This window comes from Callorhinus ursinus, unplaced genomic scaffold (genome assembly GCF_003265705.2).
Source record: "Callorhinus ursinus isolate GAN/ISIS: 27379988/994484 unplaced genomic scaffold, GSC_fseal_2.0 scaffold59, whole genome shotgun sequence".
In the NCBI taxonomy this organism is placed as follows: Eukaryota; Metazoa; Chordata; class Mammalia; order Carnivora; family Otariidae; genus Callorhinus; species Callorhinus ursinus.
The window spans coordinates 2169033-2188032 of NW_027397121.1; the positions used below are offsets into that span (position 1 = coordinate 2169033).

General features: G+C 38.7%; 1 protein-coding gene across 1 annotated transcript in view; it reads right to left on the minus strand.

Annotated features, from left to right (window-relative positions):
• The window catches only part of DNAH8 (dynein axonemal heavy chain 8), a 407368-nt gene that overhangs the window by 228474 nt on the left and 159894 nt on the right, over window positions 1-19000 (minus strand). The window contains exons 30-34 of the mRNA XM_073884828.1: window positions 18705-18805; window positions 17057-17194; window positions 16654-16894; window positions 3888-4087; window positions 1113-1266 (exon numbers count right to left, since the gene is read on the minus strand). Of these exons, the coding sequence (XP_073740929.1) occupies window positions 1113-1266; window positions 3888-4087; window positions 16654-16894; window positions 17057-17194; window positions 18705-18805 (834 nt within the window). The remainder of the gene's footprint in view (window positions 1-1112; window positions 1267-3887; window positions 4088-16653; window positions 16895-17056; window positions 17195-18704; window positions 18806-19000) is intronic.

A 19000-nucleotide genomic window follows, 5' to 3' on the forward strand; every position in this document is an offset into this window, starting at 1 on the left:
GTGGCCTCCCAATCTCCACCCGGAGGAGCTGAGAACTCGGGGCCCCGTTCCTCAGTGCGCCCCCAGAGAAAAGCAGTCACTCCCGTCTCCCCGGTCTCCGGCCGCACTCCGTGCTCACCCGGCCTGTGACCGAGCGTTTCTATCTCTGGCACCCGACCCCGTGTTGGGTGTCCAAACCCAGCAGATCCCTGCGGTGCGTTCCCGTGCCGCTCCTCCCCGGGAAGGAAGGGGAGTCTCCCCAGCTCTGTCGCTTGTTGGGTCCCTGTTGCAGGAGCAGTGGCCCAACTGGGCCGCAGATCACAGTTTATGGCAACCCCGAGCTGAGAGCCCACGCCTCAGCTCCGTCTCTGCAGCCGGCTTCCCCGCTCCGATACCTGGGAGCTCTGGCGCACTTGGGCACCCCCGGTCTTTCTGTGACCCCAAGGGTCCTGAGACCACACTGTCCCGGGAGGATTCCACCCCCTGCTTAGCCACTGCAGCGACGTCCCTCAGCGGAGCCGACTTCTAAAAGTTCCGATTTTGTGCTCCGCGGCTCTAGCACTTGCCAGAAGCGGCCGACGGAGGCCCCTCCCCCGCCGTCTATCCTCCCGAATATCGCCTCGGATTCACTTCTCCGCACGTCCTACCTTCCAGTAAGTGGTCGCTTCTCTGTTCAGAGAGTTGTTGCTACTCTCCTCTTCGATATCCTGTTGAGTTCGTAGGTGTTCAGAATGGTCCCTATTCAGCTGAATTCCTGAGACCAGACGAAATCTAGGTCTCCTACTTCTCCGCCATCTTGCTCCGCTCCCAAGAAATCAGCACATTTTTAAAAACTTACTTTCCCAAGGGGCTGGAGAGTAAATATTTTAGGCTTTGCAGGCCATATGGTCTCTGTTACAACTACTGAACTTTGCTGTTGCAATGCTAAAGTAGCCATAGACAGAACATAAATGAATAGGTATGGCTGTGTTTTAATAAAACTTATTTACAAAAACAGGTGCGTGGGCCAGAGATTGCAAACCCTGGTTTAAATAATCATGATACAGCCATATGTCTTTGTAAAGATTTCTACAGAGACATAGAGACAACACGCATCAAACTGTACTATCAGTAGTTACAAAAACCATATTTACCTGAGGCAGCTGTTTGGCAATATCTCCACCTACAAAGACAGCTTCAAGATAAACCCAAAGGTTCTGGACTACTAGCCACTCTTCAATTATATCTGAGGAAGTAGACAATTTATACACCCAATTCTGGATAGTTTTTTTAAATGGCGCATTATATCTGAAAGTAAAAATGGAAAAATATTATATTTTAAGGATGATGCAGAAAATAATATGGCCTAATAAAGTAAATTAGAGGAGAAACATTCCTTTGAAAGTGAACTTTTTTTTTTCCTAAAAGGCAGTTCCTAATAAATTTCACACAGCTAATGAGATATTTGCTTTTCTAGGAGTAAAACTCGTATCATTATAGCGATTTTACTTGTTTCTATGCATGAGTCACAGACCAGGAAGATGAGCCAAGTTTTGTGACATGGAGGTCCAGCAAAGGAATTGTGCTGGTTGTTTCTGGGATGGAAGGGAACACATGGGAAAAGGTGCTTTTACAAGACTTCTGTGAACCAAATCCAAGTGAGCACTGCCTGCAAGAGTAACACGTAGAACACTGTTCCTGGTCTGTGAAACTATTACAACAAGGCCAATGTCAAGATTGAGGGTTGATGTCCACCTATAGATGTGCTCTTCTCACCCACAGACTGCTAATTCCACCAGGCACTGTGCCTAGATTCTACGGTGTTAGAGATCCAGAACAGTTGCCCCCAAATAACATGCTTCCTGTTTTCTCAACATCAGAGCTAGCTGCAGAGTTCGTGAGAATTCGAGGTGTCCAGAAAGCTGGGCACAGCGAAGAAAGACAAAAAAATACAGGGGATGTCATGCAAGAAGTGATGGGAAGCTACTGGGTAAAGACCTAATTACCTACAGTTGGACTAAGAAGCTGACTTCAGTTTGTGGCAATGACAAGTAGGTTCGATGTGGTGTAGTGACATTGCTGGTGAGTGGCACTTACTGACAAGGTTCTTCAAACTTTTCTGGATCCAGGGCAGGGTGACTTGATGGTGCTCACATATATAAGGGGGTTCTTCTGGGTATACTCTGACAGCTGAATGCAACCCATAACTTCTCTAGAAGCCTATGCTATACACGGAGGTATAAAGGGAGTTATGTAAAAAATTGCCCCAAGGAGATAGGTGAGCTATTCAGGCAGTAAGAAGCATTTGACTCAACACCCAATTTACACTGTCCATCTGACCATCATTCTAGAGCTGAAAGGAAGTCAGTATGTTAAAAGCATCTTCAAAATTAAGACATGCACACTAAGATGGGCACTTCAGGGGGCTGAAGCACCTAGATATTTGAGGCCAAAAATGGCCTTGCATGGAGGGAAAAAAGAGTCATCTTTGATGGCATATGACTTCCCAACATGAAAAAGGGAGATTTGAAATAAGATCTAGCATAACCAGTTTCTGTCCTTTGGTCATTGCATAACTTTGCATGGTGGAACCTGTCCTGATTGTTAGGCATTCCTATGGACCAATCGAGAATCCACTAGCAAAGTGTCACCATCCAGGCAATATCTGGAGTCAAGTCTCACCCATGGAGATATACAATTTACTCCTGAAGTCACATCCAGGTAGCCCTAGAGACCCCGCAGGCAATGCCTCGGCATTGAGTTTACTAGTACTATAAATAAGTATTATACTAATCAGGCTAAATCCAAATTAAATATGAAACTAAGAAAACCTTCAAATCCTGAATTCACTGGCTAGCGATACTGTTCAGGTGAATTTACAGCCTTTCTTCAAGAGGTCATCATTCAGGAAATCAGCATGGCAAAATTTGCTATGAACCATGGAAACAGTATCCCATAAAGTCTGAGAACCACTGAATATCCTATGGTCACCTTTGCCAGGATTATTCAGATTCCCTGAAAGCAGAAGATGTACGTAGGATTTTAACCCCAGAAAGTCAACCCAGAACTCCCAGAGCTAGGAGCTTTGGAATTGTACATTATCCAAATGCAAGACTGCCTTTGGGGCCAGAGGCCATGCAGAATATCATTTATTAACCAGCGATCCCAACCTAGAGAAGGTATATTAGAATTCCCATGCACTCCAGACATTGATTCTGCTAATGATGAGGTTGTGACATATTTCTTAGGTGTGTTAAAGTGAAGAACGGTTGAGAATTACTGCGAAGTCAGCTAGGGGATTAGAGGTTGCTAATGCTCACATTAAGACCTGACAGTATACTTAATCTGAGTCCCATTTCCAAAAGCTGCACTCAAGGTCACAGTCACCTTCCAGTTGGTTCAGTAATCCAATGATGGATAGGTCATCTTACTTAGGGCACAGTAAACCCAGCACACATATAGCCACTTTTCCCCATAAAAAAATGCATGAAGTGTTTATGTAACAAGCCCCTAATAATATATTCCTTTCATGTGTTGCCAGCATACTTTTCCTGGGTCATTGGGTGAACACTTGAGCAGGGTTGGGCAAGGAGGGCAAAGATGACATATTGGAGGAACCAAAGAGAAAGAAAATAAAAATAGGTCATCTCAGTGGGGACCCAAGATGTTTAAGAGATAAGCTGCCAATTTGGGGGAGAGTAATTATGATGGTGCCTACCAAAAAAACAGTAAGAAGAGATGGGTACCATAAGGAAGAGACAGAGAACATGACTGTTAGGGAAAATGGGTAGCTCATTTAAGGACAGACAAGAGTGAGCACTTTAGGTCAGAATCTTTTGTTATACCACAGCTGCAAAACTGGGCTTTCACTTAGTATTATATAACCCTAAAAACCAAATTAAAACCATCCCCCCAAAGTATAAAATTACCTGTTGCTTAGTAAGGAACCTAAGACCATTAAACTATCCTCCATCAAGGAGATAATTTCTCCCGATTCAGTTCCTTTGAGAAGGAGCTCTCCTTTTCCCTTAAATGCTGCAAAACTCAGGTTCTGGTTGGTCCAATTTTCAATCACCTGAGTCAGCTTGGCTTCAATATCCTTCTCCTTAATGGCAGATATGCAAATATCCTTCAGAGGGAGATCAAAGAATATGTCATGACATTTTCAATTACAAATTAAGTGCCTTAAAAAATCATAGAATTTTCTAGCTTGAACCTAGAAGTCATTTAGTCATTTTGTGGCCAAGGAAACCAAAGCTCATGATCATCATGTTATAAGTTCAAACCAGAACCTTCTGACCATCTGACTACTAATTTTTTTATGGTACCATATACACGCAATAACAGAACTTAAATCTTCATGTTTCTTCATTTAATTTTTAACTGGAGTTTTTGGCCAAGATGGAGATGATAACAGCTGCTCTACCTCAGCAGGTTGTTATGAGAAACAAGGGAGGATATATGTGGGGAGTCCTTTGAACTCTTCAAAGTAACATAGAATCATTGCTGTATTCCAGCTTGCTCTGGCCCTAATATGAATATCTCATTTGCTTAAAAGTCATTCTATTTTTTTTCTCACAGGTTTTCCCGTTTTTCTGAGGGTCCTTGATATGAGAGTCTCACAAGGGAAAATAAAAGTAATGTATTTTCCCTACCAGGCCTCTATTTATTTTCATACTTAGAATCACAGATCTCAGAGATGGGAAGGAATCGAAAGGTACAGGTATTTCCACAAATAATTATAATACCAAGTAGCATGTAATCAATGTCCTCAGAATGGTATGACTTGTTGTGAATTCTGAAGAGGGAGAAAGGACTTCTGCCCGCAGTCAGGAGGAAAGGCCTCACTGAGGAGGGAGCAGCTGAGACTGAGTGGGATTCCAGTGGGTGGTGGGGGCAGACATTTTACAGTGAGGGGAAAGAGTTCCTTTAGAGGCAGTGAGTCCAGGGACAGAAGGAATCCAGCTTGGCTAATGGCAAGACATGCGGAACAGAGCAAACAGGATGCACAGGCATAAACAGTGCTGAGGATCTGTTTTGGGGTACAAATAGTTACTGAACCCTGGAATTCCTTGGAATTATAGAATGAAGTTTTCAAAACACAGCTTATAAATGGCTATATTCTTTTATTTTTTTATTTTTTTATGGTTATGTTAATCATCATATATTACATCATTGGTTTTTGATGTACTGTTCCATGATTCATTGTTTGTGCATAACACCCAGTGCTCCACGCAGAATGTGCCCTCCTTAATACCCATCACCAGGCTAACCCATCCCCCTACGCTCCTTCCCTCTAGAACCCTCAGTTAGTTTTTCAGAGTCCCTCATCTCTCATGGTTCATCTCCCCCTCTGACTTACTCCCCTTCATTCTTCCCCTCCTGCTATCTTCTTTTCTTTTTTCTTAACATATGTTGCATTATTTGTTTCAGAAGTACAGATCTGTGATTCAACAGTCTTGCACAATTCACAGTGCCCACCATAGCACAACCCTACCCAATGTCTATCACCCAGCCACCCCATCCCTCCCACCCCCCCACCACTCCAGCAACCCTCAGTTTGTTTCCTGAGATTAAGAATTCTTCAGATCAGTGAGGTCATAGGATACATGTCTTTCTCTGATTGACTTATTTCACTCAGCATAACACCCTCCAGTTGCATCCACGTCGTTGCAAATGGCAAGATCTCATTCCTTTTAATGGCTGCATAATATTCCACTGTGTATATAAACCACATCTTCTTTATCCATTCATCTGTCGATGGACATCTTGGCTCTTTCCACAGTTTGGCTATTGTGGACAATGCTGCTATAAACATTGGGGTGCAGGTACCCCTTCGGATCCCTACATTTGTATCTTTGGGGTAAATACCCAGTAGTGCAATTGCTGGATCATGTGGTAGCTCTATTTTCAACTGTTTGAGGAACCTCCATACTGTTTTCCAGAGGGGTTGCACCAGCTTGCATTCCCACCAACAATGTAGGAGGGTTCCCCTTTCTCCACATCCCTGCCAACATCTGTCATTCCCTGACTTGTTAATTTTAGCCATTCGGACGGGTGTGAGGTGGTATCTCATTGAGGTTTTGATTTGGATCTCCCTGATGCCCAGCGATGTTGACCACTTTTTCATGTGTCTGTTGGCCATTTGGATGTCTTCTTTGGAAAAATGTCTGTTCGTGTCTTCTGCCCATTTCTTGATTGGATTATTTGTTTTTTGGGTGTTGAGTTTGATAAGTTCTTTAAAGATTTTGGATACTAGCCCTTTATCTGATATGTCATTTGCAAATATTTTCTCCCATTCTGTCGGTTGTCTTTTGGTTTTGTGGACTGTTTCTTTTGCTGTGCAAAAGCTTTTTATCTTGATGAAGTCCCAATAGTTCATTTTTGCCCTTGCTTCCCTTGCCTTTGGCGATGTTTCTAGGAAGAAGTTGCTGCGGCTGAGGTCGAAGAGGTTGCTACCTGTGTCCTCCTTTAGGATTTTGATGGACTCCTGTCTCACGTTTAGGTCTTTCAACCATTTGGAGGCTATTTTAGTGTGTGGTGTAAGGAAATGGTCCAGTTTCATTCTTCTTCATGTGGCTGTCCAATTTTCCCAACACCATTTGTTGAAGAGACTGTCTTTTTGCCATGGACATTCTTTCCTGCTTTATCAAAGATAAGTTGACCTTAGAGTTGAGGGTCCATTTCTGGGCTCTCTATTCTGTTCCATTGATCTATCTGTCTGTTTTTGTGCCAGTACCATACTGTCTTCATGATGACAGCTTTGTAATAGAGCTGGAAGTCTGGAATTGTGATGCCGCCAGCTTGCTTTTCTTTTTCAACATTCCTCTGGCTATGCGGGGTCTTTTCTGGTTCCATACAAATTTTAGGATTATTTGTTCCATTTCTTTAAAAACAGTGGACGGTATTTTGATGGGGATTGCATTGAATGTGTAGATTGCTCTAGGTAGCATTGACATCTTCACAACGTTGGTTCTCCCAATCCATGAGCATGGAACGTTTTTCCATTTCTTTGTGTCTTCTTCAATTTCTTTCATGAGTATTTTATAGTTTTCTGAGTACAGATCCTTTGCCTCTTTGGTTAGATTTATTCCTAGGTATCTAATGGTTTTGGGTGCAATTGTAAATGGGATTGACTCCTTGATTTGTCTCTCTTCTGTCTTGTTGTTGGTGTATAGGAATGCCACTGATTTCTGGGCATTGATTTTATATCCTGCTACTTTACTGAATTCCTGTATGAGTTTTGGGGTGGAGTCTTTTGGGTTTTCCACATACAGTATCATATCATCTGCAAAGAGTGACAGTTTGACTTCCTCTTTTCCGATTTGGATGCCTTTGATTTCTTTTTGTTGTCTGATTGCTGTGGCTAGGACTTCTAATACTATGTTGAATAGCAGTGGTGAGAGTGGACATCCCTGCCGAGTTCCTGATCTTAGGGGAAAAGCTCTCAGCCTTTCCCCATTGAGAATGATATTCGCTGTGGGTTTTTCATAGATGGCTTTTATGATATTGAGGTATGTACCCTCTAACCCTATTCTATGAAGAGTTTTGATCAAGAAAGGATGCTGTACTTTGTCAAATGCTTTTTCTGCATCTATTGAGAGGATCATATGATTCTTGTTCTTTCTTTTGTTAATGTATTGTATCACGTTGATTGATTTGCGGATGTTGAACCAGCCTTGCAGCCCAGGGATAAATCCCACTTGGTCATGGTGAATAATCCTTTTAATGTACTGTTGGATCCTAGTGGCTAGTATTTTGGTGAGAATTTTTGCATCCATGTTCATCAAGGACCCTTTTTGATGGGGTCTTTGTCTGGTTTTGGGATCAAGGTAATGGTGGCCTCATAAAATGAGTTTGGAAGTTTTCCTTCCATTTCTGTTTTTTGGAACAGTTTCAGGAGAATAGGTATTAATTCTTCTTGAAATGTCTGATAGAATTCCCCTGGGAAGCCATCTGGCCCTGGGCTTTTGTTTGTTGGGAGATTTTTGATGACTGCTTCAATTTCCTTAGTGGCTATAGGTCTGTTCAGGTTTTCTATTTCTTCCTGGTTCAATTTTGGTAGTTGATACATCTCTAGGAATGCACCCATTTCTTCCAGGTGATCTAATTTGCTGGCATAGAGTTGCTCATAATATGCTCTTATAATTGTTTGTATTTCTTTGGTGTTGGTTGGGATCTCTCCACTTTCATTCATGATTTTGTTGATCTGGGTCATTTCTCTTTTCTTTTTGATAAGTCTGGCCAGGGGTTTATCAATCTTGTTAATTCTTTCAAAGAACCAGCTCCTAGTTTCGTTAATCTGTTCCTCTGTTCTTTGGTTTCTAGGTCATTGATTTCTGCTCTGATCTTTATTACTTATCTTCTCCTGCTGGGTTTAGGCTTTATTTGCTGTTTTTCTCCAGCGCCTTTAGGGGTAGGGTTAGGTTATGTATTTGAGACCTTTCTTGTTTCTTGAGAAAGGCTTGTATTGCTATATACTTTCCTCTCAGGACTGCCTTTGCTGCATCCCAATTTTTTTTTTAAGATTTTATTTATTTATTCATGACAGACAGACAGACAGACAGAGAGAGAGAAGCAGAGGGAGAAGCAGGCTCCCAAGGAGCAGGGAGCCTGATGCACGACTCGATCCCAGGACCCTGGGATCATGACCTGAGCCGAAGGCAGACGCTTAACCATCTGAGCCACCCAGGCGCCCTGCACCCCAAAGATTTTGAACAGTTGTGTTTTCATTTTCATTGGTTTCCATGAATTTGTTTAATTCTTCTTTAATTTCCTGGTTGACCCATTCATTCTTTAGTAGGATGCTCTTTAGCCTCCATGTATTTGAGTTCTTTCCGACTTTCCTCTTGTGATTGAGTCCTAGTTTCAAAGCATTGTGGTCTGAAAATATGCAGGGAATGATCCCAATCTTTTGGTACCGGTTGAGACCTGATTTGTGACCTAGGATGTGATCAATTCTGGAGAATGTTCCATGGGCACTAGAGAAGAATGTGTATTCCGTTGCTTTGGGATGGAATGTTCTGAATATGTCTGTGAAGTCCATTTGGTCCAGTGTGTCATTTAAAGTCTCTATTATAAATGGCTATATTCTTAAGTGTAAAACCTACCTATAAGAATGAGATGGGCACCAAAGTTCTTTTTCAATTCTTCATTTCCTTCAAGAGTATTTGAATGACATTTATAAGTAGGGCAAAATTCTTTGAAAACAAAATTTCTGGTGTACATGTGTTTTTAAGAAGGGGAGAAGGGGATGGAGAGCCTGGGTGGCTCAGTGGGTTAAACACCTGCCATCAGCTTAGGTTGTGATCCCAGAGTCCTGGGATCAAGCCCCGAGTCGGGCTCCCTGCTTAGCGGGAAGCCTGTTTCTCCCTCTCCCTCTGCTCCTCCCCCTGCTTGTGCTCTCTCTCTCTCCCTCAAATAAATAAATAAAATCTTTAAAAAAAAATAATGGTAAAAGAAGCGGCAGAAAACTTAAAACCATATATATGGGAGATTTCTAGTTCCTCACCTCCAAAAATATAGAATAATTGATAAAACACAAACAGAGAAAGTAGAAAACATACCAGGCTTAAAAACCAAACATCTCCATGGACCAGAAGTGGAAAAGACACACAAACCACTGGGTAGAGATGAAGCCCAGGCCTGAGGGCTCTGGTGGGGGTGGGGGGCAGGGGGCGTCAAGCCCTTATAAATGGGTTTGCATAGACATATCTGGTTACACCCCAGGGTCCAACACAGAGGCAGCCCACTGAAAACTGCACAGCCTTTCTGTAAAAAAGGCCTATTTGCTTATCTTAGAGCTTCTGCCTGAGAGCAGGCATCTAATTTAATACACAACTCAGGGCCTACTGAAATACTCTCCAAAGACAGAGGCTGGTGGGCACCACTGATGCACTGTCCCTCTGCCTCACTCCAGGTCACCCTTGTCTCCCAGAAAGGAGCTTATGCACATGTCTGGCGCCCTGGGTTTTTTTTGTAACTGCCACCCAGGGGATGTCTCTTGATCACCTGATTCTGGTGGCAAATAAGGTTTGCCACAGGACCTATAATAAATGGGGGGGGGGTCCATAACCAGCTACCCACCCCAGGGCTGAGCACTGAGACATCAGACGGAAATGCCCGGTTTCTTACTTCGAAAGAGGCCTCTTGCTTTATCTTCACAGCTGTGGCCTGAGGATCAGGCCTCTAATGAAACATACATCCAAGGGACAACTATAATCCTCTCCAGAGACTTGGAAGGGTGAGTGCTATCTTCAGACTCCTTATGCTGTGCTCCCAAATGCTGGCATCTCCAACAAAGGAGCTTGTGTAAATAACTGGCCCTTGGCATTTGCAGCTGTCACCCAAAAGGCACATCCCTTAACAGCCTGACTCTGGTGACCAGTGGGGCTTGGGTTCGTGGGTTCAACAGAACGGTAGCAAGCAAAGGAAATACTTAACTGGCTATCATTCCCAGGTTCAGTGCAGAGAGGATAGACATAAATGCTCATCTCCTAGTATTCCCTTAAAAGAGGCATATTTACATACTTTAAGAGTTGCTGCCTAAGGATATAGCTTCCAATCAGCCTAAATCTAGGTGCTGACTGAGATCCTCCACTTTGGGGCCTGACAGGTCTTGTTACATCCTCAATTACTGGGAGCACCTAAAGATAAAGTAGACTACTGGAACAAACACAAAGGTTTGAGAGACAACCAAGAGCTAGGGCAGGCTTGAAGGTTAAGATTTTTCTCCTCACAAGGCTACTCCTTCATGACTGGGAGAGGATGTTGTTTTATATGATGCATAAAAACCAACACAGAGAGCAAAGTAAAATGAAGAAACAGGAATATGATCCAAATAAAACCAGTTATGACCTCAGAAAAAGACTTTAATGAAACAGAGATGAGTGATTTACCAGTCAAAGAGCTCAAAATAATGGTCATAAAAATACCCACCAAGTTCAGGAGAACAATGTGTGAACAAAGTGAGAATTTCAACAAAGAGAAAGAAAATATTTTAAAGATACCAAGTAGAAGCCATGGAGCTGAAGAACACAAACACAGAACTGAAAAGCACCATAAAGGGGTTCAACAGCAGACTAGATGAAGCACAAGAAAGGATCATGAGCTTGAAGACAAGGCAGCAGAAGTTACCCAACCACAGCAAAAAGAAAAAAAAGAATGAAAAATAGTGAAGACAACTTAAGGGACTTATAGATCACATGGGCCAATATTCACATTCTAGGAATCCCAGAAGGAGAAGAGGGCAGAAAACTTATTGGAAGAAATAACGGCTGAAAACGTCCCTAAACTGGGGGAGGAAACAGACATGTAGACCTAGGAAGCCCAGAGAATTTCAAAACAGATGAACCCAAGAGACCCACACCAAGACACTATAATTAAAATGTCAAAAGTTAAGAACAAAGAGAAAATCATAAAAATGACAAGAGGAAAACAACTTTTATGTACAAGGGAACTCTCACAAGACTAATAGCAGATTTTTCAGCAGAAACTTTGCACACCAGCAGAGAGGAGCACAATATATTCAGAGTGATAATAGGAAAAAATTATCATGAATACCCTACCTGGCAAAGTTGTCCTTCAGAGTCAAAGGAAAGATAAAGAGTTTTCCAGACAAGCCAAAATGTAAGGAGTTCGTCACCACTAGACGAGCCTTACAAGAAATGTTAAAGTGAGTTCTTTAAGCTAAAATGAAACAGTGTTAATTAGGAGCAGGAAATATATGAAAGTGTAGATCTCACTGGTAAAGGTAAGTATATAGTAAAATTCAGAATAATCTAATGTTGTAAAGGTAGTAAGTTAATTACTTAAAAAGCCAGTATGAAGGTTAAAAGACAAATGTAGTAAGACTATAACTACAATTATTGTCAATGGATACACAAGATAAAAATAAGTAAACTGTGACATCAAAAACAAACTGTGGTGGGGGAAGTAAAAATGTAGAGATTTAGAATGCATTCAAACTTCAGTTATCAACTTAAAATAGACTGTTATAATTATGTTGTTATCTATAAGCCTCATGGTAACCACAAAGCAAAAACCTATAGTAGATACACAAAAGATAAAGCATACCACTACAGAAAATAACCAAATAACAAAAGAAGAGAGCAAGAGAAAACAGGAACAAAGGAATTACAAAAGAGCCAGAAAATGATTAACAAAATGGCAATAGGTACGTACCTATTAATAATTCCTTTATATGTAAATAGACTAAATACTCAAAAAAAAAAAGAGTGACTAAATGGATAAAAAAAAAGATGCATCTATGGGCTGTCTACAAGAGATTCAGTTCAGATGTAGGACACACACAGAGTGAAATTGAAGAAATGGAAAAAGATATACCATGCAAATGGAAACCAAAACAAAGCTAGGGTATTTATACTTACATAAGACAAAATAGATCTTAAGACAAAAACTGTAATAACAGACAAAGAAGGTCATTATATAATGATAAAGGGGTCAAACCAACAAGAGGATATAATTTTGAAAATATTTATGCGCCCAAATAGGAACACCCAAATATATAAAACAAATACTAACTGACCAAAAAGAAGAAAATGACAGCAATACAATAGTAGTAGGGGACCTTAATATCCTACTTTCACCAATAGATAGATCATTCAGACAGAAGATCAATAAGAAAACAATGGCCTTAAATGACACATTAGATGAGATGAACTTAGACATATGTAGAACATTTCAAACAAAAGCAACAGAATACACATTCTTCTCAAGTGCACATGGGACATTCTCCCGGACAGATCACATGTTAGGCCACAAAATAAGTCCCAATAAACTTAAGAAAACTGAAATTATGTCAAGCATCTTTTCCAACCACAATGGTATGAAACTAGAAATCAATTACAAGAAGAAAACTGGAAAATTCACAAACATGTGGAGATTAAATAACATGCTACTGAAGAACTAATGGCTCAAAGAAGAAATCAAAAGAGAAATAAAATAATACCTTAAGAAAAATGAAAATGGAAATACAGCATACCAAAACTTATGGGATGCAGTGAAAGCCGTTCTAATAGGGAAATTCATAAGGCTAAATGCTTACATTAAGAAAGAAGAGAAATCTCAAATAAACAACCTAGCTTTATATTTAAAAGAATTTTAAAAAGAATAATAAACAAAGCCCACAGTTAGTAGAAGGAAGGAAATAACAAAGATCAGAGTGAAATAGAGACTAAAAAAAAAATAGAAAAGGTCAAAGAAACAGCTGGTATTTGAAAATATAGATGAAATAGATAAAATTTTAGCTAGACCAACCAAGAAAAGAGAGGACTCAAATGAAATCAGAAATGAAAAGAAGACATTAACCAATGCCATAGAAATAGAAAGGGCCAATGTGAGATTACTATGAGCAATTACAGGCACAAGAATTGGACAACCTAGAAGAAATGGGTAACTCCCTAGAAACATACCACCTACCAAGATTGAATTATGAAGAAATAGAAAATCTGAACAGACTGATTACTAGTAAGGAGATTGAATCAGTAATCAAAAAAAAAAAAAAAAAATCCCAACAAACAAAAGTCCAGGACCAGATAGCTTCACTGGTGAATTCTATCAAACATTTAAAGAAGAATTGATACCAATCTTCTCAAACTCTTCCGAAAGACAGAAGAGGAGGGAACACTCCAAATTCATTTTATGAGGCCAGCACCTGACAAAGACACCATGAGAAAAGAGAACTACAGGCCAATATCCCTGATGAACACAGATGCAAAAATCCTCAATAAAATACTAGCAAACTGAATTCAACAATACAGTAAAAGGATCACACACAATAACCTTGGAATTTATTGGAATTTCCAGGGATACAAGGATGGTTTCAGTATCCACAGACCAATCAATGTGATATATCACATTAACACAAAGAAGGATAAAAATCACATGATCATCTCAATTGATGCAGAGAAGCATACAAAATTCAATATCTATAAACGATATAATCTCTGTACCTCAACAAAGGTACAGAGAGAGAACATACCTCAACATAATAAAGACCATATATGACAAATCCACAGCTAACATCACACTCAATGCTTTTAGGTCAGGAGGAAGAAAAAGATGCCTACTCTCACCCATTTTATTCCACTTAGTATTGAAAATCCTAGCCAGAGCAATTAGAAATGAAAAGAAATGAAAAGCATCTGAATCAGGAAGAAAGAAGTAAGGTAAAACTGCCATTATTTGCAGGTGACCTGATATTATATACAGAAAACCCTAAAGATGCCCACCAAAAACAGAACTAATAAATGAATTAAGTTGCATAAAACAAAATCAATATGCAAAAATCAATTGCATTTCTATACACTAATAATGAACTATCCTAAAGAGAAATTAAGAAAACAATTCCATTTACAATTACATCAAAAAGGATAAAATACCTAGGAGTAAGTTTAACAAGGAAGTTTAAGACCTGTATACTGAAAACTATAAGACATTGATGAAAAATACTGAAGAAGACACGAATTAATGGAAAAATATCCCATGCTCATGGATTGGAAGAATGAACATTGTTAAACTGTCCACACAATCCAAAGCTAACTACAAATTAAATGCAATCCCTATCAAAATTCTAAAGTCATTTTTTTATAAAAATAGAAGAAATAATCCTAAAATTTGTATGGAACCAAAAAAGACCCCAAATAGCCAAAGCAATCTTGAGAAAGAAAAACAAACTTGGAGGCATAATGCTTCCTGATTTCAAACTATATAACAAAGCTATAGTGATCAAAACAGTATGGTATATTTGGCATAAAAACAGACAAAAAGATGAACAGAATAGAGAGCCCAGCAATAAACCCACACATTTATGGTCAATTAATTTATGACAAAGGAGCCAGGAATATACAATGGAGAAAGAGCAGTCTCTTCAATAAATTGTGTTGGGAAAACTGGACAGCCACATGCAGAAGAATGAAAATGGACCACTACCTTACACCACACACAAAAATTAACTCAAAATGAATTAAAGATTTGAACGTAAAACCTGAAACCATAAAACTCCTAGGAGAAAACACAGGTGATAAGCTCCTTGACATTGTTCTTAGCAATGATTTTTGGATTTGGTAACAAAGCCAAGGAAACAAAAACAAAAATACACAAGTGGGACAACATCAAACTAAAATGCTTCTGCACAGCAAAGAAAACCATCAACAAAATGAAAAGGCAACTGACAAACAAGATAAAATATTTGCAAATCATAAATCCAATAAGGGGGTAATATCTAAAATATATAAAGAACTCACATAACTCAATAGGAAAAAAACCCAAACAATCCAATTAATAAATGGGCAGAGGATTGGAATAGGCATTTTTCCAGAGAAGACATGCAAATGGCCAACCGGTACATGAAAAGGTGCTCAACACCACTAATCTTCAAGGAAATGCAAATCAAAACCACAGTGAGATACCACCTCACACCTGTTAGAATGGCTATCATCACAAAGGCAAGAAATAACAAGTGTTGGGGAGGATGTGGAGAAAAAGGAACCCTGCACGTTGTTGGTGGGAATGTAAATTGGTGCAGCCACTATAGAAAACAGTATGGAGGTTCCACAAAAAAATTAAAAATAGAGCTACAGGGCCACATGAGTGGCACAGTCAGTTAAGCATCTGACTTTGGTTCAGGTCATGATCTCAGGGTCCTGGGATCAAGCCCCACACTGGGCTCCCCACTCCATGGGGAGTCGGCTTGTCCCTCTCCCTCTGCCCCTCCCCCCACTAATGTTTTCTCTCTCTCTCTAATAAATGAATAACACCTTTAGAAAAAAAATAGAGCTACATATAATCCAGCAATACTACTTCTAGGTATTTATTCAAAGAAAATGAAAACACCAATTCAAAAAGAAAGAAACCAGAAAGAACATACATACTGAGAATAGACTGGTGGTTGCCAAAAGTCAGGGGGTTGCAGGGTGAATGAAATGGGTGAAGGGGGTCAAAAGGTACAGACTTCCAGTTATAACATAAATAAGTCCTGGGATGTAATGTACAACATGATGACTAGTTAATAGTACTGTATTGTATATTTGGAAGTTGTTAAGATAAAAGTTCCCATCGCAAGAAAAAAAAATTAACTTTGTGTGGTGATGGATGTTAACTAGACATATTGTGATGATCATTTTGTAATATATAAATGTATTGAGTCATAACATTGTAAACATAAACTAATATGTTTATATCCCAGTAATAAAAAGTATATAATTATAAAAATTATATCTCAATAATAAAAAAAGATACCATGCAAATAGTAAGCACACACACAAAAAGAAAAAGAACCAATTAAAAATCTTGGAAAGGAAGAATAATTTTAAATATGTAGTAGACTAATAAGAAAAAGGATAGAATCAGAAATTTGGAAAATGTTCTGAGGAATTCACCAGGAGTGCAATACAGAAATAAACAGATTTTTTTTAAATGAGAGCTAGTTAAGGGACGAGGAGGATAGATTGAGGACCTCCCAAACTAACATATTTCAAATAATCATCTTATCTCCTTGAGTTACTATATTATTTTGCAAAACCAAAGGATGTTCAGGATCATTCCAAATTTTGAAGGTACATTATATAGGGCAATTAGTACATTCTTAAATAAAATGTCCATTTGTATAATTTCCAGAAAAGTAAAAGGATGTTCTTCAATGAACCAGTGATAAGATCTTATAAGCTTATGTACCTCAATGTCATCCTTATGTTTAAGTAGTGGTGCTTCCATAATATTTCTAAGACAAAAAGAATCAGATTCCACATCAAATGGGGTTCCAGTTAACTCAGAGATTCTGTCCCAGTGTCTCTGTTTCATTGCCTTATTGGTCATCATTTCCAACAGAGGACATGACTCACTGAAATCATCAATTCTTTTTTTCAGATCCAAAAAAGCTTGCCAATCTTTAAGCCCTTTTGGGAGTTTACGACATCTTTCAGAATAAAAACAAAACAAAACTATATCACTATCCATTTCTTTGAAGCATTATGTATATACAGCAATATATCAGAGGATAAATTCGTTTTTAAAATACCTACAGCTCCTATGAAGACAGGCACTATAAAAAGGTAAGCTTAATTCATTTCAAACTCACCTGTTTTGAAATTCCTGCAGTTCTGCATTAATTTTTTCAATGTCTACATCTCCCCAAAGTATTTCATAATAACCACTAATATTGTTCATTACAGTATCATATAGTCCATACAGCTTCTGCAGCAAGTTGAGCTCTTTTCTGGGAAACCAAATAAAGTCATTACATAATGTGTATCTTAAAAATAAATGTCATTATTGGATAGGCAGAATTCATCCAATCAAATATTTCATACATGACGTATGTAATGTCTTATAGACACCAACATGCAAACAACCCTGTCAGTTTCCAAACAAAAATATTATTAAAGCTCTATCAATTAGGTCAAGTTTATAGCTCTCAAATATTCCATGCCATACTATGACTTGACATTAACAAATGGTTTGATTATTATCACAGTTCCAATCATTGCAAACAATGTGACCAGAACATAATAAAATCAAAGCTAACGCTAAGGTTTTGATTGTTGTTTTTTTTTTCAAATGCAAGCTGGTTTTTTATGAGAACATCTGCCTTTAGGAAAGTGCCTTAAACATCACTTTCCTACCAAAAGCTTTCCCTCATGTACGAATTATATACGTAACAAGAATAAGAGGAGGGATTATAGATACAAGTAAAGAAAAAGTCCTTTATTGTGTAAAACATCAAAAATTGACCACTCAACCGAGTTTGTGGATGCTCCCAAGAATTCCTCAATCCTTAGCAGGCCATGAGTGTCCCCTAGACCCAATTTTAGTTTTTGAGGTTATTTCATGAGTGGTTTTAACTATTTGTAAGGATTGATATTCACAACTTTTATTATTTATTGTAAATAATCCAAAGACCAAAGATAAGATTTGCTTATGTTTTTAATATAGTAAAACTCATTCTATCTTGCAATTATCATAAGGGTACACTGGGACCTTTTATAAATCTAAAACACGTTCTAGAATCTTGGTTATCTTGTTTTTCCAATTCTTGCTTCATTTTGCTGATTCATCATCTTAGAAATTATTTCATTATTAGCATTGATTTATGGGTCAGATAATTTCTTGTTTATTTTGCAAAGACATGTTATGACTTTGAAAGAAGTTAAGATAAAGTTCTTTTTTAAAGCCATGATCCCAATAAGCAAAACCAGTTTTAATTCTGACCTTGAGGAAAGTTACATAAAATTCTGTTAAAATATAGTTACTTAAATCCTAGATCTACTTATTGTTTAAAATCAGTGAAGTTCCTTGGCCTTCAATCCTGATGAATTTCTATGTCTACCCAATAGGGAAGAGCACTTAGCATAAAGGTAGTAAGAAGGGTTGGAAAGCCAAGGATGGGTAACCCTCTAAATAAAAAATATATCCAAAATTGCAGTGCTTCTGCACAATAATGGACACTATTCAAAAATAGTGAAGAGAACAAAAGAAAGCACAGGCTAAATATAGGTCACAAACACTAGAATTTTTGCAATGTACTTTCCATTCCCCAAGAATATTTCTTTTATATGTGATGACTATGGATCCAGTGGGTCAGCAATAGCCAGGAATAAGGGAAATATTTAGGAGTGTTCTAAGGGAGGCTCTTCTCTGCATGATAAAAGATTTAATGATGACATGATTCTTCTAATGGACAGTATTTCATTATTTGCATGTAACACTTGCCCAATTTCTACACTCACCTCGTTTTGTGTAAAACCTCATAATCAGTCACAGGCAATCCAAAAAGTTGTTCACCAGATGAATATGTAACAAACTTCCTCCACAGATCATCAAAATTGGCCTATAAAAAGATTTTTAAGTTGTAGTAAAATATAATTAATTCAAGCCCCATTAAAGTAGAATTTATTATAATTGGAATAAAAGCTACATTGAGGTTTATTTAATAATATCTATGAAACAAAGATTTGTGAAGAAATTTATAGTGATACCAAGGTATCAGAAGAAAAGTTGAGCACTTAGGAAAATTAACTTTCAA